This window comes from Heterodontus francisci, chromosome 18 (assembly GCF_036365525.1).
Source record: "Heterodontus francisci isolate sHetFra1 chromosome 18, sHetFra1.hap1, whole genome shotgun sequence".
Lineage (NCBI taxonomy): Eukaryota > Metazoa > Chordata > Chondrichthyes > Heterodontiformes > Heterodontidae > Heterodontus > Heterodontus francisci.
In genome coordinates this window covers 57,047,520-57,075,380 of record NC_090388.1, presented here as the reverse complement: position 1 = coordinate 57,075,380, position 27,861 = coordinate 57,047,520, and the positions used below count along the sequence as shown (strand labels likewise).

The following is a 27,861-nucleotide window of genomic DNA, read 5'->3' as shown; positions in this document are numbered from 1 at the left end:
CATTCGAACCTGGGATTCTTTCCATTTGACTCCAGTAAACCCTGCAAGTTGTTCTAAAATCCTGGAAAAATATCGCTGTTAGTCCAACGAAATGGGTATGCTTATGGGAAGAACACAAATTATTGGACTGAACTATATAACAAAATGCCTAAGCAGTAACATTACATAGCATGCACAACATGCACCAAGGTAAAATCCAGAGATGTACATTTCTATTGACAGCCTGTCAAAATGTTATCACAGATTATTAAGCTCAGCATTCAAAACACTTTCTCAAATAAAGATTGTTCATTACAATAACACCTTCCATTTTACATTATTTCATGGCAAAGTCCTGTTGGAAAATGAAATGCCAAACCATGCAGTGTGTCCGAAAGCTCTTGTGAATTACTATTGCATGGTGAAGCGTATAGGAATTTCTCACGTGTTACCCAGTTTGGTAAGTATCTCTCTAGACTCTCTTCAAACTGCTCACTTTAAGAGAATTGGCAAGCCATAAGCTTGGAAACTTTTTTGGAAAATGTTAATTGAATTCCCATGATATATATATTTTTAAATAAACTGCAGATTTTCAAATGATCATGGGGCAGCCGCCTTAAACTAGTCAGGCTTTCCAGCTTCTATCATACCGGATGATCAGTATAATAGTGCTCTCATCGTTTCTGACCTTGCACAACAGTTAAGGATAAATAATTGGGTTGCAAAACTTAAAACTTGGACTCTGGACCCAAGGTTTAGTCACATTTTTGGTAAGCCAAATATAACAGGAGAGCTTTTATCCTTTGAGACATCTATATCCTACGTGGATCATTTCACATTTGAGACAGCAACAAAAGGGGTGTCCAAGCAGTGCATTAAAAATGTTTCTGCTATGTAGGGACACTTCACCTGATTCACAAAAGAACTTTCTTTGATTCAGTGGGATCTGTTACTTTCATTCCTCCTAGGCAAAAGAAAAGAAATAATTTTGAATTACTGTAGGAAAAAAGAGGGCTTTATGTCACGCAGAAGCCACTACCAAACTGTTAAACAATATGTTAAAAGGGTTAACATTAATTATTTGTCCATTTAAAATAAATTCCATAGGATAAATATAGCAATTCAAAAATCCATTGTAAAGAGAGATTTCAGACAGGCATCATTGTCACAACTACTTGTGTGTATATACCTTTAAGATAGAAAAATGTTGCAATGTGCTTCACAGAGATGCAAGAAAAATGGATATCAAGCTAAAGGGTGGATAGGGAGAATAACAATAAGCTTGGTCAAAGAGGTAGATGTAAAGGAAGGCCTTAAAAGGAAGAGAGGAAGGTGCAAAGGTGAAGAAGTTTAAGGAAACCTGGCTAGGGGGATTTAAACAGGAATTTGTGGGAAACATGGGCAAAGATCAGGGAGGCAACAGCTGATTTGAGGATCGAGGAGAGGAAAGGGGGCTGTAAATGGGATGTTATTTAGCAGGGACAGAGGGGTCAAGGGTACTTTTTTTAAGGAGAAAAACATAATTGATTCAATTAACCATCAAAGCAACAACATTGGCAGGCAATGCTATTGGCAAGTGTGTGATTTTACATTAAAAGAAATGACAACCTAATATTTCAGGACTGTCTGGTGATCTTCAGTGTTCTAAACACTGTACCTGATGGTGAAAAGAACTCAGATAATTAATCTCACCTAATTTATCACCAGAACTTGCTGTAAGAATTCTAGACTCAAGTTATTTTGTTTTAAACATTCAACTAATTTCATATATGATGTAAGCTTGATTAATATATTACCAAACTTTGCTTTTGTATTTTTACATAAATAAATCTGGAAAAGTAATCTTAGGGATGTCTTATTTTTCTGTCTAATATGCTGGAAATCTCATGTATTGTTCTTTAAATAATTTATGAGGGTTTGAGGTACATCTGAACTGTACCAATTCCTGCATGGCAGCGTATAAGGACGCAAAGGTTTTGGTTCATAAAACTCTGTTTGCTTATGGAAAGTTGGGTCTAGTCCTGCGTGTAACGTGGATTTAGCGAATTAGGTACCTCAGATGTATCACCATCAAACTACTGTATGGTTCCTTTCAGCCACCACTGGAACGGTTTTTCTTTCGCATTAACATCACCGTTAGATGCAAAACTCCGTCAAATGCTTTGCAATATGATGGCACGAGGAAAATGCACGTGAACCACGCCAGGAGAAATTCCAGCAGCAGCCCCAGGGCCAATGAAACCCAATTTTGTTTGTCCTTGGCTCTGGTGCACAGCCGAATTCTCCTAAAACCAGTCTCAGCTTGATGCAGAAATAATGTGCTAGAGAGCATCACCTGACTGACAGTTTCACAACATACAGACCCGAAGACCGCACTTTAAACCACATTATACAAAGACTGATGGCAACGCTCCGTTTAGCAAAGTAGGGGGAAAAGATCACCAGAGGCAATAAAACTCTCCACAAATGCCCTTCGTTCCCAGATATCGACTATCATGGATTTGTCAAGTTCCGAATTTCTTCTGTTTGGTGGGAATCAACATTAACGGAAGACTCGTTTCACTTCTTGAAACCTCCCTGCTATGCCAACTATGAAATACTTTGTTTGAAGTGTTATAAAGTGTTTAAAGAGGTGAATGTGCACCCACACACATAATGAAGGTAATAATAACTGTCAGTTCTAACACCTGATATTTCAAAGCTTTCATTACCAGTTCCTTTGGAATTTAATCTCAAATTTAAATCGATTTAGTCATAACTTCACATGGTGGCAAATTCCCACGCCTAAACTAAAGGCACTGATGGATAGCACTTGACAGGATAAGGGCCAACGTGCCCAAACTACTCGGGGGATGACTTCAATTACAGAATCACAGAATAATACAGTGCAGAAGAGGCCCTTCGGCCCATCGATTCTGCACCAATGCATTAAAACACCTGACCTGTCTACCTAATCCCATTTGCCAGCACTTGGCCCATAGCCTTGAATGTTATGACGTGCCAAGTGCTCATCCAGGTACTTTTTAAAGGATGTGAGGCAACCTGCCTCTACCACCCTCCCAGGCAGGGCATTCCAGACTGTCACCACCCTCTGGGTAAAAAAGTTCTTCCTCAAATTCCCCTTAAACCTCCCGACCCTCACCTTAAACTTGTGACCCCTTGTAACTGACCCTTCAACTAAGGGGAACAGCTGCTCCCTATTCACCCTGTCCATGCCCCTCATAATCTTGTACACCTCGATCAGGTCACCCCTCAATCTTCTCTGCTCCAGTGAAAACAACCCAAGCCTATCCAACCTCTCTTCATAGCTTAAATGTTCCATCCCAGGCAACATCCTGGTGAATCGCCTCACACCCCCTCCAATGCAATCACATCCTTCCTATAATGTGGCAACCAAAATTGCACACAGTACTCCAGCTGTTCTGCACAACTCCAACATGACCTCCCTGCTTTTGTAATCAATGCCTCAATTGATAAAGGCAAGTGTCCCATATGCCTTTTTCACCACCCTATTAACCTGCCCTTCTGCCTTCAGAGATCTATGGACAAACACGCCAAGGTCCCTTTGTTCCTCGGAACTTCCCAGTGTCAGGCCATTCATTGAATACTTCCGTGTCACATTACTCCTTCCAAAGTGTATCACCTCACACTTTTCAGCGTTAAATTCCATCTGCCACTTTTCTGCCCATTTGACCATCCCGTCTATATCTTCCTGTAACCTAAGACACTCCACCTCACTGTTAACCACTCGGCCAATCTTTGTGTCATCCGGGAACTTACTGATCCTACCCCCCACATAGTCATCTATGTCGTTTATATAAATGACAAACAATAGGAGACCCAGCACAGATCCCTGTGGTACGCCACCGGACACTGGCTTCCAGTCACTAAAACAGCCGTCTGTCATCACTCTCTGTCTCCTACAGCTAAGCCAATTTTGAATCCACCTTCTCAAGTTACCTTGTATCCCATGTGCATTTGCTTTCTTGACAAGTCTCCCATGTGGGACCTTGTCAAAGGCTTTGCTGAAATCCATGTAAACTACATCAACTGCACTATCCTCATCTACACACCTGGTCACATGCTCAAAAAATTCAATCAAATTTGTTCGGCATGACCTCCCTCTGACACAGCTATGCTGACTGTTCCTAATCAAATTTTGCCTCTCCAAGTGGAGATAGATTCTCTCCTTCAGAATTTTCTCCAATAGACTCACTGGTCTGTAGTTCCCTGGCTTATCTACAACAGTTCCCTGGCTTATCTCTACAACTTAATCATGCTATCATCATAGTCAATGCTGTTCTTTTCGTTAGCGGTGAGAAAGCTGCAGCTAAATGCAGTCAGACCCAAACAATGTCAGGGAAAATTAATGGAGCGTGGCGAAGTGCAAATGAAATGATTTTATTGACATTATCCGCTCGTCTTCTGAGGTTCTTTAGAACTTGGGAAAAGGAAAAATTCACAATCACAGTTAAGACCACCAAATACTCCTTCAACGATCTTACCACATATACTGACAATAAATATCATATTGAGGTAAGGAGGAATTATTGCCACGTAGTCAAACCATAACCCCGTGAAAGTGGGAAACTGGAAATCTAACGCAGCCGCGGTTCACATCGCCCCCGGTTCCCCCTCACACCCGGGCAGCCAGCGGGCGCTCCTCGACAGGAGGAGAGAATGGCGGAGGCCTGCAAATTACATAACTGAGACTTTCACATCTGTGATAAATTCAACAGTGGCAGAGGGTAGATCGAAAGGGTAAACAAGTACATGAAATAAAAGTGTGCCGAGTAGTTACTCACGGTGCGCTCACGGGACCCAACTGTCGAAGTGCTCATGGTTTCTTTCGGATGTTAATTGTTTTTTTCTCCCCCCTCCCTTCTTGTGATCGGTCAGCGGCTCTGGGACTGAATTCCGTTAGATGTATCTGACATTCGAGGTGGTGCGTGAAGAACCGGCTACTGAACAAGTGTCTTTGTGATTGATGTAATAGGATCCAGTGTCAATAGGGGGCGATTCTTGGGAGGGAAGAGGAGGGGCGGGGGTCACATAGTAATAAGTACAATTTTTTTGACAAAGAAGCCTTGGTTTATAAGATGTTTTATTGAAATAAATCTATATCAAACATCACAAGATTAATTCCGGTGTAATGATTGCAACGTGCTTTCGAAACATCTGCAGGTCAATACTGTTAATATTATGATTTAACTTGAATACGTTTCCTTTTTGTGTATGATGTGGGTGTTATTAGTTGTGCCCCTCTAAAATTGGGTCACTTTTGCTAGATTTATTTTATTTGGGCTTATGACACCGCCTCCGCCCCCGCAGTGTCCTTAAGGTTCAGTTAAAATAGTTAAAAACATCTGCCTCCACCATAAAGTTCTGTAGGCTGGAGTAATGTTTCCCAGTGTTTCTGTAGCTTTCATGCTGCCCATCCAGGGTGTGACTCGAACCGCCGGTCGTGTCCACCAAACCAATCCGGCCAACATTTAACACAATTTGCGTCCAAATGCACTCTCACTTAACTTGCACGGAGCATTATCACAAGAAATAACACACGACTCTTCTACTTCACTAAACGAAGACAATGCCAATCACTTCTTTTTCCAATTTTCTCCCATTATCTCTGAAAGCGCTGACTGGCTGGAGTACAGTTCCATACACAGCAGCTACAGTCTGGTATCTTACAGAAAGTGCTCTTGCTGCTACGTAGTATGTACTCAACAGGCTCTTCAACCACTGGAGCATTACAAAAACCATGTATATAGCGCCTTTAACATAGTAAAGTGCCCGAGGTGCTTCACAGCAGCATTATCAGATAAAATTGACACCGAGCCACATAAGAAGATATTGGAGCAGATGATCACAAGCTTGAAAGAAAGACCTGCATTTCTGTACTGCCTTTCAGGACCACAGGACCTCTCAAACTGCTTTACAGCAATGAAGTACTTTTGAAGTGTCCTCACCATTGCAATTAAGGAAATGTCATAGCCAATTTGCACACAGCAATATGATTAAGACCAGATAATCTGCTTTTGTGATAATTGAGAGATGAATATTGACCAAGGATAGCTGCCCAACTCTTCAAAGTAGTACCATGGGACTTTTTACATCCACCTGAGAGGACAGATGGGCTCCGAGTTTAACATTCAATCTGAAAGGTAGCACCTCCAATAGTACAGCAGCATTCCTTCAATGTTGCACTGGGTTATCAACCTAGAATTTTGTGTTTAAAACCTGGTGTACGATTTGAACCCACAACCTTTTACTTCAGGAGTAAGAGTGTTAACAACTGAACCACAGCTGTAAATTAGCCAAAGTGGTAGATTTAAAGGATCAATTTTAAAGGAGGAAGGAGAAGTAGTGTGTCAGAGAGGGAATTTGGGAAGAAATTCCAGGGGATTTGCAAAAGGCCAGAATTGGAGGAGCACAGATATCTCAGAGGGTTGTGGGGTTGGGGGAGATTACAGAGATGGCGGGGGGGGGGGGGGGCAGCATGAGGCCATGGAGGGATTTGAAACAAGGATGAGAATTTTAAAATCCATGTATTGCTTAACTGGGTGCTAATGTAAGTCAGCAAGCACAGGGGTGATGTGGTGCAAGTCATAACATGAGTTGCAGAGTTTAAGTTTATAGAGGGTGGAAGATGGGAGGCTGGCCATGAGTGCATTGAAATAGTCAAGTCTAGCGGTAACAAAGGCAAGGATGAGGGCTTAAGCAGTGGATGTGCTGAGGCAGGGTAGGAGCAGGGCAATGTTACAGAGGTAAAAATAGTTGATGTTAGTGATGCCATGGTTATGTGGTAAGAAACTCAACTTGGAGTCAAATATGACACCAAGATTGCAAACAGTCTGTTTCAGCTTCAGACAATTGCCAGGGAGAGGGATGGAGTCCATGGTTAGAGAATGGAGTTTGTGGCAGGGACTGAAGGCAATTACAGAACAGCCTAAACTTGTCTTATCCAATAGGGACAATGCAATTTACACTCCATAGCGACAGAGATAGATAGGAAGCTTGGCTGAATTCCCAATGCTGTAGCTGAGATCAGGTAGCACAGCACACAGGGTTAAACTTGCAACTTTCAGGTCTGTATGACTAATGTATTTACAGTGAGCAGTATCTATCCACTATCCACCAGAAGGCTCACCAGACACTAAGATGCTACCTTTTTATCCCATCCATTTGCAAACAGATAAAGTTAAATATAAATAATTTGTAACTTTATCTGTAATTCAAAGCTGTCAGTGGATGTAGAACTGTAAGAAGAGCTAGAGATATAGTCAGTGTAAATTTGCTGGGGATTTCAGATAGTTTCATTTATTTGGAAATTAAGTTTACGTAAACTGTAAACCAAATATTTAAATGGTTAAGCTGCAGTACTCCAATTTAAATTTCTATCCCAAAAGTGCTATTTTACACCTGCATCAAAAAAACATCATTTTCAGAGGGTTCTACATTAGTTGCTAAGTGGCTGTTTTCAACACCACCCAGGAGAGTGCAATGGTCTGAGCTATTTACCATGTACATTTTCCTGAATCTCGAAGAAGGGACAGCATGAGTCACCAATTGCTGGAAAAAAAAACTTGCATTTATATAGCATTCTATCACATCTGTCAGAAATATCATAAAACACTTCAATACCATACTTCAGCTTGTATCATACTTCAGCCGGAAGGCAGAGTTAGTCTAGGGCATGTGCTTCAAAGCATCCTATTACATCTGTGAGGGACAATATAGGTTACTGCCTTCTAAAACTTATAAATATTGTCTAATTAGGCAGCAGGGAGGAAGTTCAAGCAGGTCACATCTGATTAAGATGTAATTAAGCCCACCTGCCTAAGCTAGATCCAACTAATGTGGTACAATGAATATCATAGAATTTTTTGAAATAATTGAGAAGGTATTTAAGTTAAAAGCACTGAAAGTTAACACAGACTGAATAGCATATGTTGTAGAATGTTGAAGTAAAATTTGTGGGACATGGCTCCAGTAATGAAAGATGTAACGTATTGCAGAGGATCCACAGGACTGCAAAAGGGGAAAGGTTGTACTTACAGTTACAAATGAGACAGACCTTTATTGAAAAGCAAGTTGGAGAAGAAGCTATGTAATAATAGCTTCATAAACAACAGCATAGAATTAAAAGGTGATGGTCCTGCTTGACAAATCTCTTTGATTTCTTTAGGGATATCATGAATAACATAGATAATAGAAATCCCTACATTATTTGCACTTTCAGAAGGCATGTAGACATATGGACATATTAATTACACTGAAGTCCAAGGGAACCTAGGGTTTAATGTAGTTCTGAATAAGAAAATTAATTTTAAAAAAGGAAACAGAGTACTTATGAGATGCCTAACCTGAGACTGGGGGAGGTACTTGGACCTTTGTTTTTTTAATCTACGAAAATGACCTGCTGCAAAAACAATTGTAATTTTGTTAAATTTGCAGGCTACATCAGAATAGGAAGAGCTGGGGGAGGATCAGAGGGTACATTTAAAATTGTGCAAATGAATTTAGTTCTGTTATGTTCAGGGTTGAACAAATGACAAATTCAATTTAATATAGACAAATGTGAAATATTACATATTGAAGGAAAGATCATTATTACAGGGGAAAGAGTTCTGGAAGTAACAATAGATGGAATACTTTCAATGTTGAGAAAATGTAGTTAAGAAATTCTAAAAGCAAAAAGAAATCTGGGCTAAATAACCAAAACGTTCTGCAGTGGTTCTGCTAAGATTTTATCCTGTACTGGTCAGACCTCACTTGGAGTATTATATGCAATATCTGCCAAGTGGGAAGACTCACAACCCCAATGACAGTTCTACCTCTTCATGTCCCAATCCTGACCTGGAGTTCTAAGTGGAACCTACATCTGCTCCTATTGGTGAGATACACCTTGTCTCCGCACTGATCATTTACCAACTGAACTAATTCACAATTTAGCGGCCCCTGTCGATGGCCATTTAGGGAGGTGGTGGTGAGTCCTGGTGAATCTGCAAAGGTTATGGACGGAGTTCAGTAGAACTGGCATGGATTTTCAGATGCTAAAGATTTATTTCTATTTAATTAGCCACATTTCTTAATCTTGAAACTTTTGATTTTAACAGTCTCTGATTTTGCAGAATTGCTTCAATAATTCTTTATAATTTCCTTTTGCTTTACCCTTTCTAGAAAGCATTCAAAACACCTTCTTGGAGTCTTGTGAGAACACGCATGGAAACACTCACATATCCTGAACCTCCTGAATCTTCTCATAAAACTTTATTGGGGTGGAGAAAACACCATTCATTTTATGTCAGGAATACTATTAACCAATTAAGAGGACTGATTCTATCACATGGATCCCTTACAAGCAGTTATTCATCTGGACAGATATCAATCAGTCTATGATTCCAGATGTCAGTTAGTTTGATGAAGGCTACATTGCCCCTTGCTAGTGCTCATGCCATGACCAGCACACTGGGGCCCTAATCCCAATTGTTTGCAAGGTTCTTCCTGCTCACTTGCAACACACATAACACTTTATTCAGCTCACTATTCTACAACCTTGAAAGGTCTCATTCAGACTGCACCCATCATCAAATTATCTTCATTGACCTTCTGATAACTACAGGATGAATAGGCCATTTGTTAGTATTTTGTTTTTCAAAATTCAAGAATTAACCATTTGTTGCACAGAAAGTGTACAGTATAGTTTAGAATGTCCAACTTTCCATTCTTTTTATGCAATTTCAGGGGATAAAGTCAGGTCATGACAACTAAGCACAATTCTTGAGATGCTTTGTACACTTATAATCTAACCAACAGTTCTTACAGGACATAAATCCAGAGCAGGAACCCTGTTTCACCTTCCTTACTACTTGCAGTGTAGAGATTAACTAACATTTATCAAACCAGAGACCAAACCAAAGATGTTTCTGGTCTATATAGCTCATAGGTACTGAGTTGGTTGGGATGCCCTGAAGATTTGTTACTTTAACTGAACAAGGTAGAGAATAAATGGGATTCACAATGTGAGACAAGGTCTCACTTCATAAATAAAATGAAGACAAATAGGTAATCCTACTACTCAAAATAGTGAGTAAGAAACAGTATGAAATTAAAACATTTTTCAAACATCTAAACGTGCTACGAGAATGTAGACGCAACTGTAGTGTTCCAATGAAGCTCAACATAAGTTTGAGGAACAGCACCTCATCTTTGATTAGGCACTTTACAGCCTTCTGGACTCAACATTGAGCTCAACTATTTCAAATTGTAACCTCTATCCCCATTTTGTTTCCTTTTTCTTTGCTGGTTTTAGTTTTTATCTATTGTTATTTTTTTGCTTTTGGACAGCAGCTGTTCATGATTCAGCCATTCACATCTCTTCTAGACACATCTTTTGTTTCTTTATTTTTACCATTAACACTCCCTTTGGCCTTACACCGTCAACCAATTTGTCATTTAATCTCTCCTGCCTTCTATCACTGACCCTCCCTTTTGTTCTTTTTCCCACCCTCCTTCCTTTCACTTGTTTAAAACCTTTAACATCTCCAACTTTTCACAGTTCTGATGAGGGGTCATCACGTGAGAAGTTAACTCTGTTTCTGTTGCCAGTGATGCTGCCAGGCCTACTGAGTATTTCCATTACTTTCTCTTTTTATTTGTGGATGTAACTTTAGCTGACTTGGCAGTCTGAGAACAAACAACAGGAAAAATAAAGACATTTTACTCCCTAAAGGAAAATAGTGATATTTGGTTATGTCTTGCCATTATTAATGTATTGTATTAAAACTAGGGTGCACTGAAAGTGAATGGGTTAGGGTGTGTTTTCAGTGCTCTGCGGAAGAAAAGGAACCAAGGAAAGCTTTATCAAAGAGTAGATTTGTTTGGGGATCAAAGTATATCACACATATAGAATCATAGAATGGTTAAAGCACAGAAGGAGGCCATTTGACCTGTCATGTTTGTGCTGCCTCTTAGCAAGAGCAACTCACCTAGTCCCACTCCCTGCCTAATACCCGTAGCCCTGCAATTTTTTTCCCTTCAGTTAATTATCCAATTCTCTATTGAAGGCCTGTCTTGAATCTGCCTCCACCACACTCTCAGGCAGTGCTTTCCAGATCCTAACCACTTGCTGCATAAAAAAGTTTTTCCTCATGTCGCCGTTAATATTGGATTTAATATTTGTGATTATGACACTGTTTTTGTGGATTGGGAGGTGCTGGCGACATGAAAGGTTCTGTATAAATTCAAGTTATTTATTTCTTAGTGACTTCTTTCAAGTGAGACCCCAGTGGAAGGACTAACTATGCTGGCTAGCTGCTGGATCTCAGTATGGTGCACTTGGGATTAAAGTAGAACTGTACATCTTATTGCTGGTTCCTAAGATGGTCTCACAACTGCTTCGACCTTATTTACTGTTGAGGTCCGTGAGACGGCTTAACTATCTCAATATAGGATAATCTTTGCATAGAATTGCATAGAATTTACAGCACAGGAACATGCCACTCAGTCCAATAGGACTATGCTGGTGATGATACGTGAATGAGCCTCCTCCCACACCAATTACCTCTTCCCATTTTGCTCACCCTAGTGTCCCTCTATTCCCATCTCCCTCCTGTATGCATCAGGCCTCCACTTAAACATGTTAATACTATTTGCTTCAACAACTCCATGTGGCAACGAGTTCTATATTCTCTCCAAGAAATTCCTCCTAAATTCTTTATATGATCTGTGAATGGCTATCACATATTTACATCCCCTTGTTCTGCACTCACTCAAGTGGAAACAGTTTCTCTATATTCACCCAAGCAAACACATATAGCAGCTTTCCTCTTAGTCTTCTGATTTCTAGAGAAAAGTGCTCCAGCCCACTTAATCTTTCCAGATAGTTGCATCCTGTCAATTCTGGTAATGCTTGTAAATCTTTTCTGTATTTTCTCTAGTGCTTCAATCGCCTTCCTGAAGTATAGAGACCAGAACTGGGCACAGTATGCAAAATCTGGTTTAACCAAGGTTCTATATAAATTTAACATCACCTCCCTACTTTTGTATTCTATTCATTTCAAAATGTACTTCATTTGCAATTTTTATGGCTGTATCAACTTGTGATGCTACTTTTAGTGATTTATGTATCTGCATTTCCAAATCTTTTTTCTCCTCTACGTCATTTAGTTTTTTTATCTTCCAAGGATAAGTAACCACCTATTCCTCCTACCAAAATGAGCCACCTTAAAATTTGCTATATGGATTACCCCCTGAGCCTGCTCCATTATCTTTGCCATTTCTGAAGCTGTTTAGTCTGGGGAATGTAACAGGAAGTAAAAAAAAAAAGAGATTTGCATTTATGTAGCGCCTTTCACAACCTCAGGGTGTCCCAAAGCACTTTACAGTCAGTGAAGTACTTCTGTAGTCCTTATTGTAATGTAGGAACCGTGGCAGCCAATTTGCACAGAGCAAGCTCCCACAAACATAAATGTGATAACCAACCATAAAATCTATTTTTTAGTGATATAGGACGAGGGAGAAATATCAACAGGACAACTCTGCTGCTTTTCTTCACAGTAGTGCCATGGGATCTTTTACATCCACCGGAGAGGGCAGACGGGACCTTGATTTAACATCTCATCCAAAAGACAGGACCTCTAATGAGGTAGCACTCCCTCAGTAATGCATTTGAGTGTCAATCTAGATTTTGTACTCTAGTATCTAGTGTGGAAAGTGTACCCACAACCTTCTGACAGAAAAGTAAGAGTGCCTTATCATAATCCTCTTCAGACATGCATGGTCTCCAGTCCTCTGACTCTGGCTTCTTGTCCCTCCACTTCATTTCAATTGTTGCATACTTTTTTGGAACATCATTTCCTAAACCCCTTTGCTAGTCACTGCTTCAAAATAATTCTCAAAACCCATGTTTTCTGTGTTAAAATTGCTATATAAATGCAAATGGTTGTTACAATAAATCTTCATTTTCATCCACAAAACTCCAAGTGACTGTTTAACAGGGTACAACAGTTGTTTTCAAATTACCAGTAACTAAAATTACAGCAGAAAATGTTGATTTCAAGCATTTCTTGACATTATCCGAATTAATCTTATAGCAGTATCTTATTTGTGTTGTTGAACAAGTTAGCACAGTCTGGTGGTCTGCCTAAATATTGCCTCCAATTGATATGTTTATAATGGTGCACAATAGTGTGATGATCCAGCAAACCCATCCATGGTTAGATTTTGCTTAGATCAATTTCAAAGGCAGCACAATATAAAAATAGAAGCTTTTTAATTAGAGGGTTAGTAGTACAAACTGAACAGTTCGACTTAATATACTAAATTGGAGTTTGAATTCATTATAAATAAAAGCATTTGTAAGATTTATTAAGTCACCTAAAAACTAAGCCGATCAACACATATGGTATTAATGAGGCAAAAACTTTCTACAGAAACTGTAGCAACTTAAACTAACTGTAATGTTTTGCTGCAAGATGGTGGATGGTCTTTTGCCACACTCTACAAAGGAAGTATGTCGCTCACGCATACTGCATTAGTCTGTTCAGCTTTTTGTTTTTCCTTCCTTTAGAACAATGACCTTTTTTTTTATCATTGTTATTGTACAGTGTTTGTGATTCAACACTGAGTTCTCATTCTTGCTGAGTTTCCTTGTGACACTTCGAGCAAAGCTCACATGGGACATTGTAATGGTTGCTGTGAATAAATAGCACAAGCTTTTTCTCCCTGATTCACACATAATCACACCTCTAAAGGTGTAACAGCATTTACGATCATTATATTATGGAAGTTAACAACCAGCTCAAATTGAAAACCACAATATTTAATAATTGATTTATTCAACTGCTCTGAAGAGGAACAAAATAGCACAAGCTATCTGTTTTAAAACATCCCCATAACAAAAATATATTTTTTGTCTGTCTGAGATTATTGATTTAAATCCTTATTACTACAATCACCAGATAGAGGGTTACATTGTTAGGTCTCCCAAATCTGTGCCCACCTTTTCCATAAATTCCTGCTTGAATCTCCATAATCAGGTTTCTGCCCCAACACAACATCATAACAGGCCTAGTCATAGCGACAAATTACATCCTCTGTGAATGTGACTGTGTGCCTTATCCGTCTTCATCTTGCTTGACCCCTCCGCAGACTTTGGCATGGACACCTCCCTTCCAACATGTCTCTTCTATTATGCAGCTCAGTGGGTCTGTTGTCACTTGGGTTCCATCTTACCAATCCAATCATAGCCAGTGCATCTCCAACAATGGCTCTCTTCCTACCAGCACACCACTATCTCTGGAATCCCCCAAGGAGGGTATATCTTTGGCCCTTTCCGCTTCCTCATTTACATGCTGGCCCATGATGACCTCATTCATAGATATGAGGGCAGCAACCACATACATGCTGACAACACCTAGCAGTCTCTCCACCACTTGTCTTGATCCCTCCACTTCCTCTGTGTTGTCTGACTACTTGTCTGATATCCAGCCTTGGATGAACCACCATTTCCTCCGGTTAAACAGACAAGACCAAAGCCATTTTGTCTTTTATTGTCGTCATAAACACTGTACCCTTGCATTCAATTCCATTCCTCTTTCTATCCATTATCTCAGCCTGAACTAGACTGCTCATTACATTGCTGTCCAACTTGACCCTAAACTGAGGTTCTGAACCAATATCCACTCCATCACAAAGACTGCAAACTTCCACCTCTTTAACATTGTCTGCCTCCGTCCCACCTCAGTTCATCTGCTGATGAAACCTGCATCCATGTATCTGTCACCTCCAGATTCAACTATTCCATTGCTTTCCTGGCTGACCTTCCCTCCTCCATGCTCTGTAAACTTCAGCTCATTCTGCTGCCTGTAACCTACCCTGCACCAAATCCCGCTAATCCAATCCTGTCATCACTGACCTATATTGGCTGCTAGTTCCACAAAGCCTCTCTTCAGAACCTTGTCCATCCTTATCTTTGTAACCTCTTCCAGCCCTACAACTCCCCTCCCCAAACTTTTTACTCCACTGACTGTGGCCTCTTGAGCATTCTTCCCAGTCCCCCTTCATCCCACCATTGATGACCATGTCTTCGGTCACCTTGGCCCCACACTGTGGACTTACCTCCATAGTCCCTCTATCTGTCCAGTTGCATATCCTCCTTTAAGACCCTCCTTAAAACCCACTTCTCTGACCAAGCTGTTGGTCACCCTACTTAATATCTACTTCTTTGGCATGGTGTCATTATACTTGCGTGAAGTACACTGGGATTTTTTTCTATGTTAAAGGCACTCTATAAATGAAAGTTGTTGTTTCTTCCAGGTATATTTTGTTCACGTAGGCAAAAGTCAATTAATGTGTACCTGGGTCTTATTTCCTGTTAAAGGGGAAATGAATGTGCCAGTGCCAATTGAATGTAGACTCATTGGTATCCATCTTTTGGCAACTAAATTCTTACAGCAGCAATTCAATCTAATTTATTTTAAAAGATTGTTGGTTGCGAGTGTCACACTATGTTAAACTGTTTAGTGCCTGCATCATCTTCTCCTCCTTTAAGACTATTCTTAGAACCCATCTTTTCATCATCTCTCCTTCTGTGGCTTGCCTTCCATTTTCTCATGCCCTTGTGAAGCATATTGAGATTTATTTTCTATGTTAAAAGCAAGATATAACTCCAAGTTATGGTTGATATATCCTCACAGGATCTTGATACAGGAGATGGTGGTTTTGATTGATAACTGTGTTTGAGACCTATGAAAAGTTCACTGATTGGATTTAGTCATTTTTGATGGAGACCAATGTGACCACAGGGTTATACTGGGCTGTCTGTACTTAGCTCTTCAATCAGTGTACAGTCTGATGCCAGCAGAGGGACTGTGCCAAGTCGATAACTCGATGGCAGCATGTTGCCAGATAAGAAGTTAACACCTATTTTGTGGCATCTAGTTGTATTGAAAGATAGTTTGCTGTAAGCATCTCTATTGTTTTGCGATATATCAAAGAGATTAGAAAAGTTTATAATTACTGTAATGTGTAGATCTAGATTATCATTCATTTTAAATGGGTTAGCATCAGTTTTATGATAAGAAAATCAGGCCCCATTGTTTCAAACTGAATACTATTTTATACTAGCAGAACCAACAATACATTGTGGTCAAATTAGTATACTTAACCAATCCCATCATCGCTTCCACCCCTCCCATGCGATCCCATCCGTCCCATGCCATCCCTATCCCAAGTCATTCCATTCTTCCCATGCCACCCTCCCTGCCCCCCCAATGTATCCCTTCCCTCTCACTCCTGCTAGGTCATTCCAATCAAATGCCATTCCATCCTTCCCATCCCTTCCCTCCCCTCCAACGCTACCCCCATCCATGCCATTCCAACCTTCCCATCCCCCCATGCTGCCCTCCCCTTATGCCCTTCTCCCCATGCTGTCCCCGCCTCCCATGTAGCTCTCTTCCCATGCCATTCCCCCCGCCAATCCTTCCAGCCAGGGTAATTTTGTTGTTGAGCTTCCCTTAATTTCTGCTGTTCATTTTCTCCACCAACCCCTACCACCCCACCCTGCTGCCGCTGCCAACAATGCACGTGGGGAGCACGGATGACTGGAGCGTGTGATGCACATGCAGCTGCCAATTGTTGGCAAGCACCAATTGTGCACCAGACTCTGCCCACCAAATCAACCCACCAACCTACCTGAAAATGTGGACGAACAAAAACAGATATTTGTTTATTATAAATAAATTGTCTGTTTGCTTATAGCCTGAGCCTCGGTCACTGGAATGTATATTCAATCAATCTACAAATAACGATGATAATCACACTGTAGTCCGTGATATATTCCAATAAGTCAGTGTACAGTGGCAAAGGTTCTCTGTTTGATCCTCGTTATTGTTTATCTAGATATTGGGCAGCTAAAGGCACATTTCAGATCATAGGGGACCTGAGGGCAACTTACTGGCGTGACCAGTGATGCTGAACTCATGAAATATCTAGCATGAATCCTAAAAACATAACTATTTCTAATCTGCACTGAAATAATAAACATAAGAAAATATTATCTATTTTGTTTACTTATAAAATACATTGAAGTAACAAATGTGGTTTAGGATAACTCCATTTTAAAAGTCAGTTTTGTGCTTTTCAAGGCAAGAAATTCCATGCTGGGCTTTAGGACATTTTTCCTGTTTTTGCACCCAGTGTCCAAACCAAGTGTTTCTAGGTCAGGTAAACAATGGGTCAGATACCAAGTAATGCCCTCTCTGCTCTACCCCATCAACATGTCTTCACTCCAACCTCAGAAATGTGCCCAATACTGCATTGATGTAAACTCCTCCTCTCCCCATTTCCTAACCATCCACTTGGGCTTTTTGAGCTAACTTGCCAATAAAGAGCTAATTTGTTTTGCTTTATGTTTGATTTGCCCAGTTCTAGTTTTGCATGGCAGCTTGAAAAACAAAATTAAATGGCAACAGCCTGTTGATATCCATTCTATGACCTCTGGTGATAAGGAGTGAATAGAAGATATTCCTCCAGAGAATGACTTTAGTGAGCAGTGGTTCACAAGATGCTCCATGGTTTGGATAGCCTTTCCACAGCCACACATTGGGCTACATTTGAACTTCCAGTTGTACTTTGTTTACATTCTTGAAACATGTCCAAGCAATTTCTTTTTTGGATCTTCTGTGTAAATGTTATTTCTTATCCAAGACATGGTCTTATTATAACATTCTTGATTCTTTACATCCTAGATACTCCAAGTATACCTCTCATCCAACTTATCTCTGCTGTTAGTACCTTCTGATTGACAGCACTCATCCCTATAATCATATGAGGATACCTAATACTTCCTAAATTCTTAGCATTGTTTTTAACTAAAATATATTTAACCTTTCAGGTACTACTTAATCTTCCAAAAGCAGCAGAAGTTAATCCAATCATTCTTTTGATGTCTTTTTCACAACTCCCAATCTCTGCTACCAACCAAGTTATTGAACTTCGCCATCTGTGTAACTGTATTAACTCCAATTGTACTCTGTGCATCTTCTTAATGTCTCCCAAATGACATGGCCTTTGTCTTAACAACCTTCTTCTGAAATATAGAGTTATAAAATGAGTTGGTGCCAGGCAGTATACTTATGGGGGGCTTCTGACCTCAACTGAGCCTCCTGAGATAGACCAAGTGAAGACTTGCACTTTGCTGTAGATTCATGTGTTTTCAGATGCCTAAAGTATTGGCCTGGCAGGAGGCCACTAATGCATCTCTTTGACTGGGAGATTTATGAGAGGGGCACAATTAGCTGAAACAATATAGTGGATTTATTTTTTTAAAGTCCCATTGTTTCCAATGTAATGCCTTGGTCATACATTTACACAGTACACACCCTGAGTGCATGACCATCTTCAAAGCTGGCTCTAGCATTGCTGTTGGTCACTGTAACCATTCAATCAAATTAAACCAGGAAATAAGCATAGTCGGAGAAAAATGAATGAGAAAGACGAGTTTTCACCAGCATTTAAACACATTTTAATTTCTTCCACTGTGATTGTGCAATACCAACTACGGTGGTTGTAATGGGACCTAGTAGGTCCCTGGTATCAAACAGAAATTGGAATAAAGAATTCTGATCAATTGTACGTACCCAACATGCTGTAACCATCAAAATAAAAGTAAAATACTGCGGATGCTGGAAATCTGAAATAAAAACAAGAAATGCTGGAACCACTCAGCAGGTCTGGCAGCATCTGTGGAAAGAGAAGCAGAGTTAACGTTTCGGGTCAGTGACCCTTCTTCGGAACTGTAACCATTCTTATTCTCTTTCCAGATGCTATAACCCGCGGTGTATTGCCAGCATTCTGTTTTCATTTGAGACTTTTATTTGTTATTCGAATGATAAACTAAGCCCACTTACAAAGGTTTTATTTGGGGAGGTAGACCATCCAGGGGAGATTCTCAATAGCGCGGCATCACGCAACGATGTGATTTATGTAATTTGAATCCTGTGCATTTAAGGAAAAATGGGGAGGGGGAAAATTATTGTATATTTAAATAAAGATAAGATAATATCTTCCCTGCAAAAATCAAGGCTGAAAAATGAATGACTGAGGATTTATAAAGAAACCTTACCCCCTCCCTTGCCCGCCCGGACTCATCCTTTTCCGTCCCCCTATTGTCCGAATCACGTGCTGGGCTCAACGTTCTTGCAGCTCGTTCGACGCAAAATGGGAGGAATAAATAAACGCCAACCAACTGAAAAGTCCTCGCTGCATGTTGGGAACTGTAGTTCTCCTTTTTTGCGTAGTTCAAATTGAGTAGCGTACCGACGCCATCAATTGAAAAGTAAAAACTACGTTTCCCAGATGGCTGTGCGGTGGGCGTCGCGCATGTGAATTGGCTGTCTTGAGCTCGAGCGCTCAGCTTCTCGGTAAGTCCCAGTCAGTGAGCGAAAGGCAGTGTTCCGCCATTTATAGTTGGGAGGTAGAGCGTTTTGTATCTCGGAGCTGATCGACCGCTTAATTGCCTACCCTTCGCTCCCCCCCCCCCCCCCCCCTCTATGCGGGGGGTCTGGGCTCGTATTCATGTTAGTTGTCCAGAGCGGAAAAGAGTTGGTGATTGTTTTCTTGAAAAATCAATTCCAGTGTGAGAGAGGAAGAGAAGAAGCCGGGATGTTACGTATGTAGACGGGACTGCAGTGAGAGTCTTTCCCCGGGCAGATCGACCTTACCCTGTGGTTTTCTATTGTTGTTGCTTCCAGGCCTACTCCATCTGGCAATCCGGATTTTTGTTGCTTATTTGAATTTTGCTTTTTTATAAAAAAAAACCCAAAGGTATCGCATCCATTTTGAAAGCTTGAAAGAGCAGAGCCTTATGGCCATCGACGGAACAGTTGTGGCGCTGTACATTATTGGTGTTTAAAAAAACGACTCAACATATTCCCGTCACTGTGGAATTGTTCTGCTATTGAGGAAACAGACGCTAGCTACATCGCTGTGAAACGGATTGTTGCGTTGATTGCCTTTTTTTAAATATAATTTTTTTTGGAGAAAGGAACTATTTTGGCGCTCATTGTTGGACTTTTCGTTTAAAATTTCTTTCTCCCTTTTTTGAGAAATGAAGACTGGATGAAAGCTGTTCAGAGTTTTTAATTAAGGATGGATGGATCACATCAGATGGTCCATGTTTATCTCGCTGCATCGCAACTGATTGAGTTGAACTATATTGTGTGTCTCCTTATTTTTTATAAAGGAACGCCTCTATTCCAAGGACCCGACCCTTTGTACAAAAGAAGTATGGAATTAATTTGACTCTTAAAAGAATCGGTTTGCATTTGTCTATTCGTAGTTGGTACTCTTGTATTTTTTGCATATCACTCAGTCGCTTGACTTTGGTCTCGCGTTGAAATCTTGTCTCACCATTGCATTTTTTTTGTTTTGAAAGCCTGTTGGGAATCGAGTTTTTTGTGGCAATGTCGGAAAGCGCAGACAATATTGGGTCTTTATTGCGCCCCCCTAAAAATGGTACCAATTCCACTTCGGATACGACAATAGGGGAACGTTTCGGAGTAAGTTTGAGAAAAAAGGAAGAGTTCAAGGCCCTAAAGAGGCGGAGACATACTATGGACAAGGATAGCAAAGCAGAGCACCAACGTTTTATCAGGAGGAGTGTGATCTGCGATTCCAACGTGACAGCGTTGGACCATCTGCCCAGTAAGACATGCATTATCGTTTCTCCACCCGAATCCGATAGTGCAGCTATATTGAGCAGTATCACCAATAATAACGAAGCACCGCCTCCAGTACAAGCAACGGCTGTTGATTCTGTCACTGCTGCGGTTCCTGTATTTGCCGAAGAAAAATGCGAAAAGTGCATTGATGGCAGTACGAAAGACGGAAGTACAGTCGCGGGAGTTGGCGATGAACCACCTAGGGCCCCAGTCCGTTCACTCGATGGTTGCAATCATGCAGGGAGTACAACCGGCAGCAGCATTGTCAGCAAAGACAGAAAAAAACAAAAAACTGTCCCGATCAGAGAGGAAGCCGAGTTGAAAGTCAGCGAAGATGACATTGCAGAGAGCCGAGAAGCGGAGGAGGCAAGAAATTTGGAGAGGAAGGCGCAGGAGGATAATGAAGAAATAGAGACTAAGGCTGTGGCAACTTCCCCTGATGGGAGATTTCTGAAGTTTGATATAGAAATTGGGAGAGGATCTTTCAAAACAGTCTATAAAGGTCTAGACACAGAAACGACAGTGGAAGTAGCTTGGTGTGAATTACAGGTAAGTTTCATGCTTCTGTTGCAGATTGTATTTGCATTTATAGGAAGATTGGCTGCTTTGTTTAAATTCTTCCCTGTTGTATCAGCGCTGACTGGGCCTTTAGAAGGGAAATGACATTTATCGCAAACTTAAACTGGGATCTGGCAATTGATACTTGACAAATAGAGGCATAGTTTAAAAAGTAAACTGGCCTTGCAGATTTTTTATTTTTGAAGCGGGTATTGAATTTACATTCAATTAAAAGCTATTTGTTTTTTTTCTGATTTCCATTTATATTTTTGCCCTTGTTCAGATTTAGTTTTGGTAATGACCTTCTGGTATTTGCTTCAATGAGGATTGGCAGATTTGACCATGTTTGGTGCATCACATTGGATGTCTGCATAAGAGCAATTCTAATAGGGATTATTCTATAATCTGAATTGATCTAACATGGGGTACCGAGGCCAGTGGATTTCTACCACCACCACAACTGAAATCAGCTAACTTGGGGTAGACTGGATGTTTAGGCTCAGAACTTATTAATTTTATAAGTGAGTTTTTAATAGAGTCCAAAATGAATACTTCAATAAACATTTGTTACTGTATGGTTTGTTGCCACCATGCAGCATTAATGCTGCATCTATGCCAGGGTTTGTGTTGTGTGCCTTGTTCATGTGTATAATTTGTGTATTTCTGGGTTATTAATGTATAGTGGTGAGAAATTGCAAAAAGTGTCATTGAAGTAATTTTTCTTTGTTTGAAAAGCCATAAGGTAATGACCAGATATTTGGTTTGACGTGTTGGTTGAGGAAAAAATATTGGCCAGGACACTGGGAAGAACTTCCTCATTCTTCAAATAGTGCCATGGGATCTTTTACGACCACCTTAGGACAGTCGAGGCTTCAATTTAACATCTTGTCGAAAAGACAATATCTCCCAAAAGCGTGGCACTCTGTCAATACTGCACTGAGGTGTTAGCCTGGATTATGCGCTCAAGTCTCTAGAGTGGTACTTGAACCCATAACCTTCTGACTCATATTTACGAGGAAGTAGTGGGGAAGGCCAAAAATGCCAGAAGAACCTGACGAGACTGGGTACATGGAGGTCCACTCAAACTCTATGGCAGGACCTAGTTACCATTTTTTCATCTGTTGCATGCTCATCAGCTGACCAAATTGATATCCTTACTATAATAAAAGCAAAATACTGCGGATGCTGGAAATCTGAAACATAAACAAGAAATGCTGGAATCACTCAGCAGGTCTGGCAGCATCTGTGGAAAGAGAAGCAGAGTTAACGTTTCGGGTCAGTGACCCGAAACGTTAACTCCTGCTTTGATATCCTTACTGGTGGCTTGGTGGTAACACCCACAGCAGAATGTTTGCTGATTGGGGCTGTGAGGAAGAGGGATGCAAATTACTAAGGACTTTTTTTTGCACTACATTAATTGTGTATTCTTTTCTTGACTGTAACATTGAAAATGAATACAGTGTAATTTACAGGATGCTGCATAATTAAATTAATCTTATCCTTCAGTGTGCTTAAGTATTTTGATGCAGTCCGGGTGAAAAATCAGTCCTAGAATATTGGATGGCAATTTAGAGGTATTGGAAATATCAAAATGGGTACGATGTTTCAAAGTAAGGCCACTGTAGATTTTACACAAAAATGTGTTCTACCTCACCGCCACCTCTCTCAACTGCTCCACTGTTACATTATCAGATGGCTTCTCTGACATCCAGTATTGGGTGAGTAGAAATTTCCTCCAATTAATTATTGGGAAGACTGCCATTGTTTTCGGTCCCTGCTGCAAACTCCATTCCCTAGCTACCGACTCCTTTGCTCTCCCTGGCAACTGTCTGAGACAAAAGCAGACTATTTGCAATTTTGGTGTCATATTTGACCCAGAGATGAGCCTCTGACCACATCTGCATCATTGCTGAGACTGCCAATTTCCACCTCCATAACATTGTATGACCTCCCCCCCCCCCCCCCCCCCCCGCCAGCTGATCTGCTGAAATTCTTATCCATGCCTTGACTCTCGCGTTCTACTCTCCGTAAACTTCAGGTCATCCAAAACTCTGCTGCCCATGCCCTAACTCACGTCAAGTCCCATTCATCTATCACTCCTGTGTTCGCTGACCTACACTGACCCCTGGTGAAGCAATGCTTTGATTTTTAAGTTCTTGTTTTCAAATCCCTCTGTTGCCTTTCCCCTCCCTTTCTCTGTAATCTCCTCCAGCTCCACAACCCTTCCAAAAGTCTAATTCTGGACTTTTGAGCATCCCGGATTTTTTTTTTCTAATTGCTCCCCCCATTGATGGCTGTGTCTTTGGCTGCCTACGCAATAAGCTTTGGAATTCACTCCCTAAACCCCTCCAACACTCTACCGCTCTTTCTTCCCTTTTAAGACGCTCCTTAAAACCTATCTTTTTGGCCAGCTGCCCTAATATCATCATCATGTGGCTGGGCTTTAATGCTCCTGTGAAGCACCTTGGGACATATATTTACATAATAAACATAATAAAAATTGTTTAAATCCTTGAAGGGAAGTGTACATTTTCTAAACTAAATCTTCAAGGAGTAGTTATATAAGCATCAGTTGATTTCCCATAGTGTTGCCTGTGGTCAGTCAGAGGTTGTTGTTGGACTTTGTGAAAATGTGGTGAGGGACATTAACTGACTGACCACTATCCACTTAGTTCAATCAGATTAAGTGGATAATGGTGAAGTGCTTTTCGATGGCTCCAGTTTCTCAGGAACCAAATAATGAACATCGAACTATTGTCTGCTGTAGCCACACTTAAAATGTGAACTGCATATTAGTGGATCCCCAACGGTGTTTCTGATAATAATTCAGTGATGGGTTGTTTTAAGGATAGGAACGTTATGGCATGTGATGCACATTACATTATGTTGCTCCATCCTTTTAAGGCCGCCAAGTCTCATTGCCGTTAAATGAACACTAGTTGAGTTCATGGAGTTTAATTGCTGTGTAGCTACTGATCAACACTTCAGTTTTTTTTTTAAAGACAATTAAGTATCTACAGACATTTTGACTACTTTTTCTTTTCTTGGAAACTTTCATGGTACATTACAAAAACACATTTATAGTATTGTATAGAAATTTGAGTTGGATGTGAAAGTGTGACAGGAAACCCAGAACTTATAAAATACCAGCACTATGATTACTGCTTTTTTGGAGAGGGCGGCACAGTGGCGCAGTGGTTAGCACCGCAGCCTCACAGCTCCAGGGACCCGGGTTCGATTCCGGGTACAGCCTGTGTGGAGTTTGCAAGTTCTCCCTGTGTCTGCGTGGGTTTTCTCCGGGTGCTCCGGTTTCCTCCCACAAGCCAAAATACTTGCAGGTTGATAGGTAAATTGGCCATTATAAATTGTCACTAGTATAGGTAGGTGGTAGGGAAATATAGGAATAGGTGGGGATGTATGGTAGGAATAGGTGGGGATGTTTGGTAGGAATATGGGATTAGTATAGGATTAGTATAAATGGGTGGTTGATGTTCGGCACAGACTCGGTGGGCCGAAGGGCCTGTTTCAGTGCTGTATCTCTAATCTAATCTAATCTTGTGATACTCTGCTCTTTGAATATAATGTAGTGAAGGAAAGGTTAGCCAGTGGTAAGCCTTTTCTGGAGGTGAACGAATGAAAGGTATTAATGTCACAAGGGTGTACCTTTGTATTGTGCAGTCACTGTAGTTTTGAGTTGTCTGTTTGTTCCAGTCTGTCTTTCAAGTGTATACATTGTATGCAAAATATTTATATTAAAAGCCAGTGTTGGGTGTAATTTTCAGCATGGTTTAAGCTACCAACCACTAATTTAGACGTGTCATTTTCCTTGAGGTAGCCATTGAAATATTGACTGCCACCTATTTGAAACCTAGCTGCCACCCATTGGCCAATGTGACCTCTAACAAGCTTTAACAATTCTGTATTTCCTGTTTTTTTTTTAAACCACGTGGCAGTAATCTTTCTCTTCCCCTACCCTCAAATCCCTTACTTTCTGATGGCTGCCTTTCACATGGCTTCTTCAGGGGAAAAGGAAGACCTGTTCTATTATGTGTTTGGAGGTGTACAAGAGCAGTCTGGCTAATTAGTGTTTGTTTCGATTCCTTTTCAAGAAATAACAAGTCTCCCTTCTAGGCATTAATTGCCATTCTCCATAGTGAGTTAAATTCTTTGGTGCTGTATCACCTGTGGATTTTAACTGTTTTGAATTATCAGCTTTTAATTTTGAATGGTGGTGTAGTGGTAATGTCACTGGGCTAGTAATTCAGTGGCCCAGGCTAATGCCTTGGGGACACTGGTTCAAATCCCACCATGGCAGCTGGTGGAATGAATTAATAAAAATCAAATTAAAAAAAAAAAAATCTGGAATTGAAAGCTAATTTCAGTCACAGTGCCATGAAGCTATCATCGCTTGTCATTAAAAATCTATCTGGTTCACTAATATTCTTTTTAGGGAAGGAAATCTGCCCTTCTTGCCTAATCTGGCCTTCATGTGACTGCAAACCTACAGCAATGTGGCTGACTCTTACCTGCCCTCAAAATGTCCTAGCAAGCCACTCAGTTACCTTCTCAAGGGCAATTAGGGATGGGTAACAATTGCTGGCCTTGCCAGCGACAGTCACATCCCATGAGACAAAAAATTGGTGAAAATATTAGGACATGCTGATTTATTGCTTGGACTAGTGATTTATTTTTATGCCAGTGACCAAATGGAAGAGGTATGTATTGCACTAGAAGACATCTGGACTGCTCAGATTAGCTGAGGAATTGCAAATGAATTTTAACATTCATCTTACTGCATGTCTTCGAACTGAGATGCAACTCCTGTAGTTAGGATGCTGATGAGCGGTTACATTGACCTAATACTGTACATGTATTGGAAAAGCAATTTAGTGCTGTAATGGGACAGATTAACTAGTGTGCCACTGAGGTTTATGGATCACTGTTTCTATGTCCGGGATTTTGCAGTCAGCGGTGAAGCGGCGTTGTTTGCCGCTGACTGCGCCGAGAAATATGAACTTAACTGATTCGTTGACTGTAGCGACAACTTCTACTTCTTCCTGCAGCATGGTCCACCAACTAAATAGTCTGCAAGTAGGGTGGCCGTTTGTCTGGTTTTCAGTTGGTCTGTCCCCTGTCTGATACTGGACGTCTTAATATGCAGTGTTTTTGTTTTGAAACCCTTTTTGTTTTTTCTACCTCCCCTCCCCCGTAGCCGACGAGCTTGATGTGTGTGATTCTCACCATGACTGATGAATCCCTGGGCTCAGGTTTAGTCCCCGTACTGCTGCCATCCAGCTCTGAGCCGGAGAGAAGCTCCACCCAGCACAAGCCCCTCCCCAGTTTATATCACAGGCAGCGGAGTAAAGAGTCAGCCTCTTGATCCTAAGGGTCTCTGTCCTGAGAGACAGACAGACAGCATGGGGAGTTGGCAGGGGCGTGTCCGGTAATCTTGAGCTCTCAGTGACCACCCTATCTGTGAGACCTAGCAGTGTGGCACATTGCTGATGAAGCCATGCCTCTAATTACATCACATGCTGAAGGCATGCCCTTCGAGGTCAGTCTTCAGCTCAAAGGCAGGTGAGTGTTTGTTTCTAAGATGATTTTAAATAGTTTTAAGCACTTTAAACACTTTAAAAAAAAAAAACTGTTATAAATGTTCAAATACTGAGGGGGAGAAATTGGGGCAGACAGAAACTGAGACGGGCATGGGACTTGGAGAGAGAAAGAAAGCGACGCACGTGCTCACGCCAGACACCGAGAGAGACACAAACCCTGGACACAAACAAAGCTAGAGAGGGAGAGACTGAAACACCAGATCCAGAGAGACCCTAGACACTGAGAGGGAAAGACCCAGAGACATGAGAGGGGAGCTGCTTTTACTAAATCTTTTCTGTGGAAGAAAGAAAGAGCATTTCATTTCTTCATTCTCGCCATTATCAATATTTTAAGATCTAAACTGTGATGGGTTTCCAATACCGGATGTCTGTCCAGACGGAACCAACTCGTGCAACGTTTTTTATTTATCCTTTACTGACAATTGTATTGTAATACATCTCGGTTACTGATTTGGCACTGGGACTTCTCGGAGGTGGCTGCAGTGGGTTTTATTTTAACACAGGCACTGCTTCTAAGCTTAGAACCAGCTTGGCACGAGAATATCAGACTCACAGTGCGACTGGGTGTAAACCAAAGACAAACCATTGAGAAATACATTTGTTTTTTCCCTCAGGTCCCTGTCAATATAGAGCTGGGATTGGCAGAAGTAATCAAAAGCAGCTAGTATCTCATCTGTTAACCCACACACTCGGCATCAGCTCTGAGTCCTTTACACTTAAAGCATCTACAACCGCTGGGGTGGTGGGAAAATATTTTAGGAAAAAGTTTGGTGAAGAATCGAGCCTTCGGGTTCAGAAAGTCTCCTGGTATAACACGGGAGTTAGAATCAGGATTATTTGTGTTGAGCTAGTCAGGAGGCAGTTGTATAAAATTGTATGAGTGCATCCAGAATATTTAATTTTAAAGGTAGTTTGACATCAGCTATGTTTGTCTTTTACAACAGAGTTTACTACATTGCAAAAGCTCCTTTCAATGCATTAAA

At 40.9% G+C, this 27,861-nt stretch overlaps 2 protein-coding genes across 13 annotated transcripts in view; one reads left to right on the top strand and one right to left on the bottom strand.

Annotated features, from left to right (window-relative positions):
- The window catches only part of LOC137379652 (ninjurin-2-like), a 354,918-nt gene that overhangs the window by 226,851 nt on the left and 100,206 nt on the right, over nucleotides 1–27,861 (bottom strand). Inside the window, exon 2 of one of the 3 annotated variants that reach the window (XM_068050795.1) lies at nucleotides 889–943. The exons of the other annotated variants lie outside the window; for them this stretch is intronic. The gene's annotated coding sequence lies outside the window, so the exon portion shown is untranslated. The remainder of the gene's footprint in view (nucleotides 1–888; nucleotides 944–27,861) is intronic. 3 annotated transcript variants of the gene reach the window in all.
- The window catches only part of LOC137379651 (serine/threonine-protein kinase WNK1-like), a 275,316-nt gene continuing 266,860 nt past the window's right edge, over nucleotides 19,406–27,861 (top strand). For 7 of the 10 annotated variants that reach the window (XM_068050782.1, XM_068050783.1, XM_068050789.1 and 4 more), the window contains exon 1: nucleotides 19,406–21,254. In XM_068050782.1, the coding sequence (XP_067906883.1) occupies nucleotides 20,448–21,254 (807 nt within the window). In that variant the 5' untranslated portion in view covers nucleotides 19,406–20,447. The remainder of the gene's footprint in view (nucleotides 21,255–27,861) is intronic. The other 3 variants (XM_068050792.1, XM_068050791.1, XM_068050784.1) reach the window with 2 other exon arrangements.